Source organism: Nesoenas mayeri, assembly GCF_963082525.1.
Source record: "Nesoenas mayeri genome assembly, chromosome: 3".
NCBI lineage: Eukaryota > Metazoa > Chordata > Aves > Columbiformes > Columbidae > Nesoenas > Nesoenas mayeri.
Window position 1 is genome coordinate 83,887,259 of NC_137544.1, and position 11,903 is coordinate 83,899,161.

General features: G+C 40.7%; 2 protein-coding genes across 3 annotated transcripts in view; one reads left to right on the plus strand and one right to left on the minus strand.

Annotated features, from left to right (window-relative positions):
• The window catches only part of PRKD3 (protein kinase D3), a 44,186-nt gene extending 39,211 nt beyond the window's left edge, over nucleotides 1-4,975 (plus strand). Inside the window, exons 18-19 of the mRNA XM_080342629.1 lie at nucleotides 873-958; nucleotides 1,807-4,975. Of these exons, the coding sequence (XP_080198755.1) occupies nucleotides 873-958; nucleotides 1,807-1,980 (260 nt within the window). The 3' untranslated portion in view covers nucleotides 1,981-4,975. The remainder of the gene's footprint in view (nucleotides 1-872; nucleotides 959-1,806) is intronic.
• A 513-nt stretch (nucleotides 4,976-5,488) lies between these two features.
• NDUFAF7 (NADH:ubiquinone oxidoreductase complex assembly factor 7) lies at nucleotides 5,489-11,836 on the minus strand. 2 transcript variants are annotated; one of them, XM_080341904.1, is made up of 9 exons: nucleotides 11,393-11,836; nucleotides 11,166-11,246; nucleotides 10,323-10,433; nucleotides 9,097-9,307; nucleotides 8,547-8,605; nucleotides 7,708-7,821; nucleotides 6,787-6,930; nucleotides 6,295-6,468; nucleotides 5,489-5,920 (listed from the first exon to the last, which is right to left on the minus strand). In XM_080341904.1, exons 1-9 carry the CDS (start codon nucleotides 11,798-11,800, stop codon nucleotides 5,708-5,710), a joined length of 1,515 nt encoding a protein of 504 aa, XP_080198030.1. In that variant the 5' UTR covers nucleotides 11,801-11,836; the 3' UTR covers nucleotides 5,489-5,707. The 2 variants fall into 2 exon arrangements, with proteins under 2 accessions (XP_080198030.1, XP_080198031.1); XM_080341905.1 differs by lacking the exon at nucleotides 10,323-10,433.
• Between the last annotated feature and the right edge of the window lie 67 nt (nucleotides 11,837-11,903).

The following is an 11,903-nucleotide window of genomic DNA, read 5'->3' on the forward strand; positions in this document are numbered from 1 at the left end:
TAGATAATTAATTCAGATGCTTAAACTTAAAGGTTCACTCAGAAGTGTGAGATATTTTGGCATAGTCTACTAAACTCAAACTATATGTTTAGGAAAGTTAAATTGTCAAATATAATGTTTTAGATCATTTTCAGGGTAGGAGGAGCCAATAGATTTAGCAGGAGAAATTAATTGTATGCATGATGACTGGGATGAATAACCTGAAACTTCCCAAAATTCCCAATGAAAAATGAAACCATTTGTGAGTATTTGCTGAATGTTGATCTCAAAATCTAGTTTAGATAATCTGTAATAACAAAAATGGTTTAAAGTTGAATCTGGAATATTAATTTTGTATATTAGCAGTTGAAACAAAGCCTCAGTCTAAATGTCAGATCTGAGCAATTCAGAAGCTTACAAGGTTGATCTCTAGAGCTCTCCAATGCCCGCTTTGTTATTAGTAATGTATAATTAGTAATGTGTATAATTAGTAATGTATAATTAATGCGCAAGTAGATGTGGAAGGGCATATACAAAAGTATAGAATAGTAGAAGTACCTACATAATTTTGGAACACAGGATTATGCTTGAGTTCTGTAAGCACTTCTGAAAAATCACTAAAATCAGTAAGGAAAAACATTAACAAGTAATATAGTAAAGCTTTTAGTGTTCCCATCAAAGCGGTGGGGAAGCTTACCCTGTACCGAGTTTGTAGCCTCATTTAACATAAGCAAAGCTAAATAGAAAATTCAAGAGTTTAAGTTTAAAAGAGTTCATTAGGATATACACAAACACATTTATATATTAAAAATCCCTTTCACTGCAGCACGTGAATTATGATAGAGATGATTAGTGTTTAAAGAATATAATTTTTTTCTGTTCTTCTTTGTCAGCCATTGATTTAATAAACAATTTGCTTCAAGTGAAGATGAGAAAACGTTTCAGTGTTGATAAATCCCTTAGTCACCCATGGTTACAGGTAAACCCATCTGCCTTTTTCATTACGTTTATAATGGGGGAACAATGATTTTTTTGGACTGAATCCTTCAGAGACTTATTGAAACTGCTTCTATCAAAGTTTGTTAACAAGCATTCATGGGGCCTTGAGTATTTCTGGATTTAGCTTTACATTCTATGTACTCCAGGATTCTGCCCATCTGTTAACCATTTATTTCCCCAAAGAGAATTTTGTCTCCCACCTCTTATGATCTGTCTGATACCAACATAGAGTTTTACTCTCCTGCCCCTCTCCTGAATGTGTGATGAGTGCACGGAGCCCCATTGAGTACACAGACAAACATTGTTTGTTCCATGCTAAAGCGGACACACAGGCTGGTGTGTGCTGTACCTCGTAGTCATTTTAGAAGATAATTGTTCGGAATGGAATTTATCCGCTTGTTTGCAAGTTACTTTCACAGTGGTTTCACAATACTGCATGCATATATCCACACATACAAATAACTTAAAAGACATTGAGGGGAATATCCAGTTGATTCGGAGTACAAACAATATTGGAACAAGTATAATTTCATATATTTGCATACACAGAATTAATTTTGTATAATAATAAAGGTAACATAGCGGTCTTGTTTCAAAAAGCTTTCATGATTTACAATATTACAACCTTAGACACTAGTCTATTTAATTTTGAACCATTTTCTGTGGACATTGTTGAGGTATTTGCTCGAGGGGTGGTATTTTTTTTAAACAGACGTTGTTGATTATATGGTTATTTATACTAAAAGTAGAGACAAACTGCAGAATTTGTCTGTGGGAATGTAGTGCTGCTGTTTCTTAAATTGCTTCCTTAAATCTTTTATTCCTTAGGATTATCAGACGTGGCTTGACCTCAGAGAATTTGAAACACGCATTGGAGAGCGTTACATTACCCATGAGAGCGATGATGCACGCTGGAAAGAACATGCTTATGAACACAACCTTGAGTACCCCCAGCATTTTATTATGGCTCCTAATCCAGATGACATGGAGGAAGACCCTTGATTTATTATACATTATGCAAAACTGCAGCAAAGAAGGACGCTGCAGACAGAAACTGAAGATAAGTTTTGGAACAGCTGTTGCTCTTTCTGAATGCTGTATGCATAGTTCAGTGCATAAAGCCCCAGAGGATCCTGCATTGACATAAGAATAGACTGTTGTCTGACAAGCTTTTTTCCATCTCCAATTTAAACTATGAGTAGTTACTGGACAGTGGGATAAGCCCTGTTGGATAACATTTCACCAAGCTGTGTGGCTACAAAGCCATTAGTGAGGTGCAGTGTGTACAGACTGAATGGTTTGTGTGTTTTTCAAGGGTGTTTTTTTTATAGCCTACACAATAAGAATTTTATAATGGTTTTCTAATCCCTATTTACTAGGCCATAGAGGACTGTTTTCTGTAACTTAGATGTGTCTCCCGTTTTCTAAACTCTGCATGGTGAAAAGAGATTGTAAAAAGAAATCAGTGCAGAATACCTTGGCTAATAGCAAAACACAGTGGTTTAAGTTGAATACAGTTCCATAAATGAAGGAATAATTTGCTGCATGAAGGAATAATTTGCTGCTGTTAGAGACAGTTAACTTGGCCTGAATTTAACTTTTTCTGGATACCCAAAAGAAGAAAACCCTATAACTAATTATATTCCTCTTGAAATGCTGGCCAACAATCTGAAGAGATGACAATCAAAGCTATGCTAGTCCTTTATTTTGTCTGTTAAAACAGAGCAATAAGCCACAACAGTGTGTTGCTGTGCAAGGCTGGCACATGTCATGGATACACACCAAAGGCGTTTTGCCTTCAGACCACACAAGTGATGCACGGAGAGCACACCAGACTCGATGTAGCATATCCTTTCACTCTGGAAAAACAGCTTCTCGCAGAAGGATGCGGAAGACTAGGGAAAAATACATGCAGCTTTTTTCTGTTGTTTTGAGTAATTACATTTTTAAATTTTTCTAAGATTTTTCTATTTTTTTTTAAGGTTCCTTGGACTTGCATCAGGAGTAGTTTGTAGCCTGCTAGCTTGTATCTTAACTCTGCTCAAAACCTAGGAGTAACAGTGGACATCAAATCACCTGTTCCTTCTGCCAGGGCAGCTGGCTTGTAGGAGAAAGGGCTTTGCCTTCTGACCTTAACCTGCAGCCCCTCCGGTCGTCTTCACTGTGCTCAGCGTTGTTGTTTGAGCTGAATGAAGAGTCCAAAACCAACTCCGAATTCAGGCTTTTTAATGCAGATGCCTCAGTTGATGGATTCCAAATCACTTACTGGACTTGTGGCACAACAGAGAGGAAGCAGCAGTATTCTGTGGAAATAGTTACAGTTCATGGTATTTCCAAATGTTTGAGGCCATGGATGCTAAATGTAAATGGAAGAGTTGTGGGTTTTTGTTCTATTTTAAAAAACAGAAAGGGTAAAATCTTATTGTGCTGCTGGGAGGTGCTGTAAATATCACTGATGTGCCAAGCTGCTTAACTGGAGCTTGGTTTGAAATACTTAAAACACTGATACAGGCTTGAACTGCAAAGTCAGTGAGAGGCTTTGGGGTATCTCCTCTCTCTCCTACAAAGATATCCTTCTGTGTGCGTATCTGTACATAAGTATTTTTTTTCTACTGCTGTTATTCAGGTAAGGAAACAGGTGAGCAGACCTCTTCTAACTTGTTAGATATACCTAAATTTTTACACAGTTATTTCAGGGCTGGCAACTGCTTGTAATGACAGTGACCTGGCAGTAAAGTCAGTGGCAGTTGCGGAAGTATGTACCCACAGGTAGGTTTGGGTCTTTGCACCTTTTCTTTTCTTATTGCCCTTACCTGAACTGCCACTGAATCTTGTAGGTGTTCAAGTTGGTAAAGGCTGAACTCTGGGTTCCCTGTCAGGGTACACCACGCTTCGTACATAATGTTGGTGCAATCTGTATGGCAGTTGCCTGCAGCCAGAAGCAGGCAGAGCGCTTCAGCCTTTCCAACCACGGCGTGTCCCCTCTCCTAGCACGTGTTTTTCTCAGGTTTGTGCCACGGGACTTGCCTCTCTCCTGCCCTTGGGGTTACCCTCCCCCTTTTATGCTGTCAAGGCGGTGCAAAGGAATTCAGAAGGGACAGAATTTGTCCCTCACCTTTGCCATCCTGTTAAGGCAGGGTTTCAGGACTGCTTCTTCAGGGAGGTGCTGTTTTATGTCATTGGAACCGGAACAATCAGTTGGTAGTCTAGAATTTGCCCAGACTAGGCAAGGGAAGCAGTGATTTTTTATTTTATTTTATTTTTTAATTATTCCCCCCACACACTTCAATTTCTACTTCTGAAGTGACCAAATTTCAGGGAAGCCATTGCTATCTTCCATCCAAACTGTAAATACAGTCTGGTTTTAAACTTCACATTTTATACTTGAGCTGTCACTTCAGGATTTCCTGTGGGTTTTTTTGTTTGTTTTAAGGGAGGAAAAAAGCCAGCTTGGTCACTTGGAAAAGCACAACAGAAATGGCGGAAGGAGGGGCTAGTAATGAAGTAGAAGGCCTGGCTGATGTGTCTCCCCATGAAGTCTGTTCTGCTCCAAAATATTATGTGAGCTATTTATTCTTGAAGTTGTACTAAAAAAAAAAATGCTGTTGGCCTTTGGAGGAGATTGCCTGACCATGTATGCAGACTTATGGGGCCAGACAGTAGTAGCCACAAGCAACTAATAGCCGAGGAACCGAAAAAAATCGGGCGTACATTAGGAGTAAACTTTCTTCAGAGTAGTAAAAATAGCTGATTTTTTAATTCTTTTTTTTCCTACCTTTACTGCAGACTTTGACAGCAGTAGGTTACAGTGTTTCATATCCTTATCCCTAGATGAATTAAGTTACATTCATTCAAGAAATAGTGCTATGATGCTACAAAAAAGCTCATGTAAGATTTATAGCCTCAAAAGGACACTGTTAAGTACTTTTATATTTTTATACATCCCGTTGTTTGTAAATATCCTCTGATAAGCTTGAAAATAAAATTTATTTCCCTATCAGACTCTTTATTTACATGAATTATCTCTCACCATTACATGTTCTTAGAAGTAAATGTTTCTTTATGCTTGATTGTGGATTTGTCATTACATATGCCCTGCTGTGGGAATTCTGTTAGCAGGAGCTTTGGAACTAACAACTCTTTTTGCATTGTTCTGTCACCATTCTCTTTAAAAATATCTTCAAAAATATCAAGGCATTTTGGGTTCTAAGCAAGTACCAAAGCTGAGTACCTTGAAAGTCTCCATAGCACATCTGTGTGTTACTGATGAGTTTTAACTTTACTCCACTAGTAAATACTTCACTCAGCTCTATTATAAGATCCATGAAACGCTGTTCATTCTCTGCTCTGCATATGCAGATTTCTGTATGTGCGGTGTTTCATTTCCACAGATATCATGTAGGTAAGTCAACAGGTTTAGCGTGCTACGTTATATTTGTTCTGAAATAGCAATCCCTGCTAAAATGGGGTTAGGCCCTGAAGTGTAGATTGCTGTGAGAAAATTGCCTGGAGAAGTCATGTGACATTTCATGTGCTTTCAGTTAAAAGATAAATCCAACTATTTAGTTCTTACTGTGTATGTAGCTATATGCTGACTATATTATTGCAAAATATGTAGTGTGTGAGACCATAAAATACAGGACTCTATTAATTTTACTTTGATTTTTTTTTTTAATTTAATAAGTTGCTGTTGAAAGCTACTACTATCATTTTGCTGTAGTATTTGAAATTACTTCAGTACGAGTTCACTGAATCCAGCAACAGGCGGTAAGGGAGACTCTGATTCTGGCTTATGTTTCTTGTCAGGACGTGCAAGTCTGTGGTAAGGCAGCAGGGCAAAAAAGTTGAAACAGTCCCCCATCTTCTTGGGGTTCATCAGCATATCATAGCTGTGAAGTAACTGCTCACGAGTTGCTGTGTCACGTGAATTCTGCAAGAGCACCTAAAAACAAAGAATGTAAGTTACAGCCCTTCCTGCTTTCCTACGAGTTCCCTCACACCTGCAAATTCTTCTTGCATCCTTTTTGCTTATAGTCATGTAACCGTGCCGTCATGTTCAGCAGAATGGGTGAGATCTGTGGTGGAGCTCATACACTGATACAAAGTTTTGCATTAAATATTCCTAAATATAATATGATCAGTTAACTTTGAGGGATCTAAAGTAACTTAGGTCTAGGAGAAGCAACTCTGATCTCACACCTGTATGTTGTTTGGAACAGATTTCTTTTAAAATCAGATTTTTATAAAATTTCTCTTGCTGCTTTAGAGTATTGCTTGTGGATTAGCAGAGTTTATCTACCTGTACATGTATTGTACCTGTAATCGGAGGTCAATGCCCATGTTTTTTAAAAACTCCCGCTGTTTTATGGGGCCTATTGTAGCTGTTCTTCCCTGTGTCATCTTTCGAAGATAGCTGAAATCAACATCTGCTGTCAGGTCTGCTGTACCTGGAGCGCTCAGCACGTCATGAAGTTTATGATTTCGGAAACCCTGAAAAATTAAATTGGAAGATTATACTCAGCTACACTCCTAGCTACCATAGGTGGGGCTAGCAAAGACTAAGCTGTGCGTGTGAGGGATGAGAATAGTAAATTTTACCTTGAAAATTTGAGATACATGTAGCAAGGGCTCAGATTACCCTTTCCCAGCTGACAGAAACCCTTACAGGTACTGATTAAATAAGACTCAATTATTCAGTTTTTGCTCATGTCCACCAAAGACCTTTCTCTTACAAGAACTTAATGATCTAAGTGACAAATAAAAGATAACAGAGGATTGTGGCTTCTTATTTCAGGGTAAATTACTTACCCGGAAAGTGTCAGTTTTCGTTCCATCATGACCATAATCAGCAACCAGTGCAGCCCCACCACCCTTTTCTATACGACAGGCAAGATTCTGAATGATGACACCAGCCTCAGGACACACTTCCACGTGATCTCTTGTTTCTTCAGGCTAGTGCAGAGTTCAAAGATCAAAACACCTGTATTAGCAAACCAGTACAGGGCAAAAGATCTTCACAACTGACATCATGTGATTGTCATCACTTCATTGGGGCACAGAGGTCCAGGGTGCTTTGTAGGTTACCTCGAGCCTGAGCTAGTTTTTGTTAACTGTTATTTTCAATTAGTGTTTTCTGAGTGCTGGATTTCAGTCATCTCTTGTATAACCTATAGTCAAGTGACATGAACATTTTTGTAACAAGTAAGAATACCTGCATCAGGTGAAACTGCATTACTGTGGTACTGAAAGCCCTTGGGCTGTGTGCACCCTTCAAAAAGGCCTTTCTGTGTGAAACTCTGGTTTTAATCTCAACTATTCCATTTTGTAACTTTAAGAATCCAGTGAAAATTAAAAAAATAAAAACCTTAGACACTTTGCATTAAAGGTCAGTACCCAGCTGCACTGAGCTGAGAGCCTGGCTTAGGCAGGGCCACTGTCAAGGTGGTGATGTGACACGTGCAACACAGAACACTTGCTGCTTCAGTTTGCTCTCTGAAGTGTTTTGTCTGTTTAAGCTCTGATTTTGCAGGGTTTGATGTTCATGTTTGTTTTCGTGCTGTGTTTTCACAGCATATGAAGTTTAATTCTTGTGGAAGTTCTGCAGAACAGAAATGGTAAGCTGTATTTACTCATTTATAGACCGAGAGCCCTCCTTGCTGTCACAATAACTGAGAAGCATTAAACGTACTTGAAAGATGTAAGTGCGAACTCTGGTAGGCATAACCTTACCTGAATAAAGTTTTGTGTCGCAGGGGTACTGGATGGTGACAGGACAAACCGCAGCTGATCAGGAACTTCTGGATCTATATCAACCAACACTTCACGCCAGCCTTTGTCTGTTCTCTGTTTAATGAACCCAGAGTACTCTTTTTCACACTCTTAACAGATACAACAGTATTTTGATTGAACTAATGTGTTAGGTGTTTTCACAAATATTTTAAGAACATAATATGCTATTAACAATTATTGATTCCTATTTAATTCCAGTAACTGCCTTGGAAAAGCTTGTCATAAAGACTCATCTGCAGAGTCAACAAATACAGGTTTAATTATACTTAAAAAGAATGAATGATATTGTTAAGAAAAATCTTGCCTCTTCTATTGGCAGTACAACATTTACCTTATCAAAATAAAATATTTTATTCTACCAGTGATTCTCATAAACTAATTATCAAATTGAACAGGAAAGTTTCTTCTAAATGGTTATTAGCTGCTACTTTGCTACTCTCATTACCATTCAAATGAAAGCCTTCAATCTGTCTTTGTTAGTAGTAGTACATAAAATAATGTGGAAATTAAAAACTTCATTAATGTAGCATAAGAAATAAGAGAACTTGAGACTTAGCAGAAAGAAATCTTTAGCTTTTTACAAGTTTTATCCATGCAAGAACAGTTACTGTTTTTACAGGTATCAGCTGAATTAAGCCTTATTTGTCCAAATTAAGTTAGAAGTATTTTATCACCAGAGACAATGTGTGTGCCTATTTTGGCACACTAATTCTCTTCTTCCTCAAAGAGAAAAGGCAAATAAGTAGATAGTCACAATTACAATAATCTTCTTGCTATACCTGAAACTTATGTATTGGTAGGGCATCAAAAAACTCATGTGCCAAGTAAAAGCTGTAACCTGCAGGAAGGTAAAAAAGAATGCATTAGGTTACTAATGCTTCCATAGCGGCTTTCAATTGAAAATTAAAATATTTTTATGAATTTTAATGAACTAAACTAGTTAATGTGGTTGTGAAATAATTATCATTAGTTACAGCTTAGATACATCAAAGACAGCACTTCTACAGGTAGCTCTAGCTTCCAGTTCATGAATTTTACATTGGTGTCTCATGAAAGGAGATTCAGACAAAGCCAGTAAATGGTTTCCCAGGGAAAGAAGAAGCCAGAATATATGAAATTGGGTAGCTATCCCAAAATGAAAGTAGTCAGAACACAGAACAGTTATGAAAATGAGCCAAGATGCTGGCTCAGACTCATACAAGAAGAACAAATATGTATGTTAACTACTTTTGCATCCATTATGAAGGCTGGCAGAGATGTCCTCCATTATCAAAAGCTGCAAATGGAGGAAGGATGCTGGCCCTGTAGCAAGACATTGAAGCTCCTTACCTAGCGGCACATCTTGAATGTCTCTGTACCAGAAAATGGGAATTCCCGTCTTGCTGATGCCTTTCATGTAAACAGACTTGTCCTCAGGGTTTGACTGCACCTTCCCTCCTGTCAACATCTGCGCTTGGATCTCACTGAGTTTGGGACTCACTTCTACCAGATGAATAGAGACATCACATTTACTAAGTAAGGAGGCAAGCTGCTTGAAGACCTGTAAAGGCAGATGAATTCTATTAGGCACGGTCACGCTCTGCATACATTAAAGGTTTAAGAATTAACCTTTAATCTCATTATTTATATTCAAGATACAAGATTTAGTTAGCTTTCATTTAATAAAATAGTGAGAGAGACTGCGCTTTGCTCCTCTAGAAGGAGGTGGAAATTTCTTCATCAATTTTAATAAAAGCTGCTACATTTCTAATAAAGTTGACAAAATACAGCACACATTATATAGTTCTAAGGACAACATGAAATGCTAATTCAGAATAGTAATAGCTTAAGAGGGAGTAGCTCCAGTACCTGCAGAGGATTTAGCATTAGGAAAAAAAATGGGTCAGCTTTCCCAGACACCATGACCAAAAAGCAACCAACATCCTACAATTCACTGTGGTTATTAGGGTTCTTCTCCATTAACACATGTAAATAGAATAAAAGTTCTTCTGAGGTACTAAATCCCATTAGTGATTTGTTTCTGAATCAGTAGCATTTCCATTAATAGCCATGCAAGCAAGACAGAACAGAAAGGCTTAACTCAGAAGAAATCAACCCCTGAAATCCCAAAGGAACAGATGCAACTTCACCCCTGGGTGACTGTCCTCCCCTCTTCCTCCTGCTGCTTGCACTGAGGCCTCCCTCCCTGTTGCACACAGCAGCACCCTCCCAAGTGGATTTCAGTTTGGATAATGTCTTCCTATACAGAAATATTTTGTAATGGAATATTCCCACCCTCCTCTTCTGTCAAGTAATGTTTGAAAGATTACACACCTGTATGCACAGTCTGTGCACCCTGGCCCAAGTTCTCCTTCGAACTCAGAGAGCTGGTCTCTGCTGAACAACAGAAAATTTCACATATTCTAATTACACTCTAAGCTGCAAATCTCCTGACTGAGATGATTTAGTTACTAGGAAAGGTTAAGCCCTGATAGAAAAGCCTCATTCCTTCAGATTTCAGTGTAGTCACAGAATAAAGCCAGAAATGGAGAATATTAATATTAGTTTTCACCTACCCGTAATATATCATCAGTAAGCGTGCCCCTCCCTGGGCCCATTTCCACCAGCTGGAACGCTTTGGGTTTGCCTGCAGCTATCCATTCACTAATGTACCATATTCCTATTAACTGACAGTGAGAAACAACACAAAGAGTTACAATAATAACTTCAGAACTTGTGGAAAGTGACATCTGCCTTTTGCCTGATAATAACTAAAATACTATACAATATTCTCTCTCTGCACTTTGAGGTTAAGAAAAATCATCCCTAACTTTGCCCTCTTTAGGTATTAAAGTTGCAATTGTTTGCTATCAGCGCAGCAGAAGCCACTCTCCACCATAAGCGGGTGGGACTCCTTTCTGGCTGGTGCAGGTGCAAGAACTTTTACAGTTTGAATGCAGGTCAGTACCCAACTGCTTCTGAATTGCAGTTCCTCATGACAGTGCCTTTGTGGAAATGGCATGAAGAACAGCCTTTAACTGATCTTCACAACTGGAAACGATACACAAACAAGACCAAACTCTGAAAATGATTTTTGATTAGAGTTTTCATACGAAGAAACTACCACAACTTTTTTTTTTAAACAAGTTCTATATGAAAATAAGTGTTAGTAAGCACAGATGGTGTTCCAGACTATAAAACATGAAAGGATTACCCGATCTTCCAGAAAAACACAAGACCCTTTCCTCCTCCAAAACCAATTTTTCTTTTGGGAAATACAACTCAAAGGTTCATGTCTATTGGTCGTCACTGCTGTTCAAGTATTTTGACACTGGTGATCACTTGTAAATGCCTGCCAGCCCCTCTAGCTTAGGAATGACGAGCAGTTACTTAAGACAGACACAGGCCGCACGCGTTACCTCTCCGAACACCTGGCTGATTTCAGGGGAGGTGACAAAATCCCCGCTCTCGCCGATGCCGCCGCGGCGCGTGTAGTAACCCTGCGTGGGGAGAGGGGACAGGAGCCGGGGCCCGCTGAGCGGCGCGGCGGGGCCGCTGCTCGGCCGGCGGCGACGCCACCGGGCTCCGGTTGCTCAGGCCCGGCCCGCGGAACGCCACCGAGCTCAGCCCCTGGCCCCGCCCGCACCTCGCCGGGGTTGGTGAGCGCCTCCCGCATGTACTCGGCCACCGTCACCGGCCCGGTGGCCCGCAGCTTGAGGAGCAGGTGCCGCAGCATGGCGGAGGCCCGGCCGGGCCCCTCGGCCTCCGGCTCGCCCCCCGCTCCCGGGGGGCGGCAAAGGCAGCGGTTACCGTGGTGTCGGGGGAGCCGGCGGCGGCCGGCGGGGCCCAGGGCGGCGGCGAGGAGCGCGCGGCGCGCGGGCAGCAGGGACATGGCAGCGGCACCGGCGGCCCTGGCCCGCTCCTCCTCCCCTTCCGCCGCCCCGGGTCCTGGCCGCTGGGTGACCACCCTGCGTCCCGCCGCTGTATGAGGACGAGCCACTGGATAAGCGCCGCTAGGACCTACTGTAATTACGGTAAGATTTTTGCGAGACATCTGCCGGCAGCTCTCTGCCGCCTCACTTCGGGGAGCTCCGCACTCGGCCTCCGCCCCCTTGCAGGACCTGCGCTCCCGCTGTCCCGCGGCGCCGGAAGCGCGC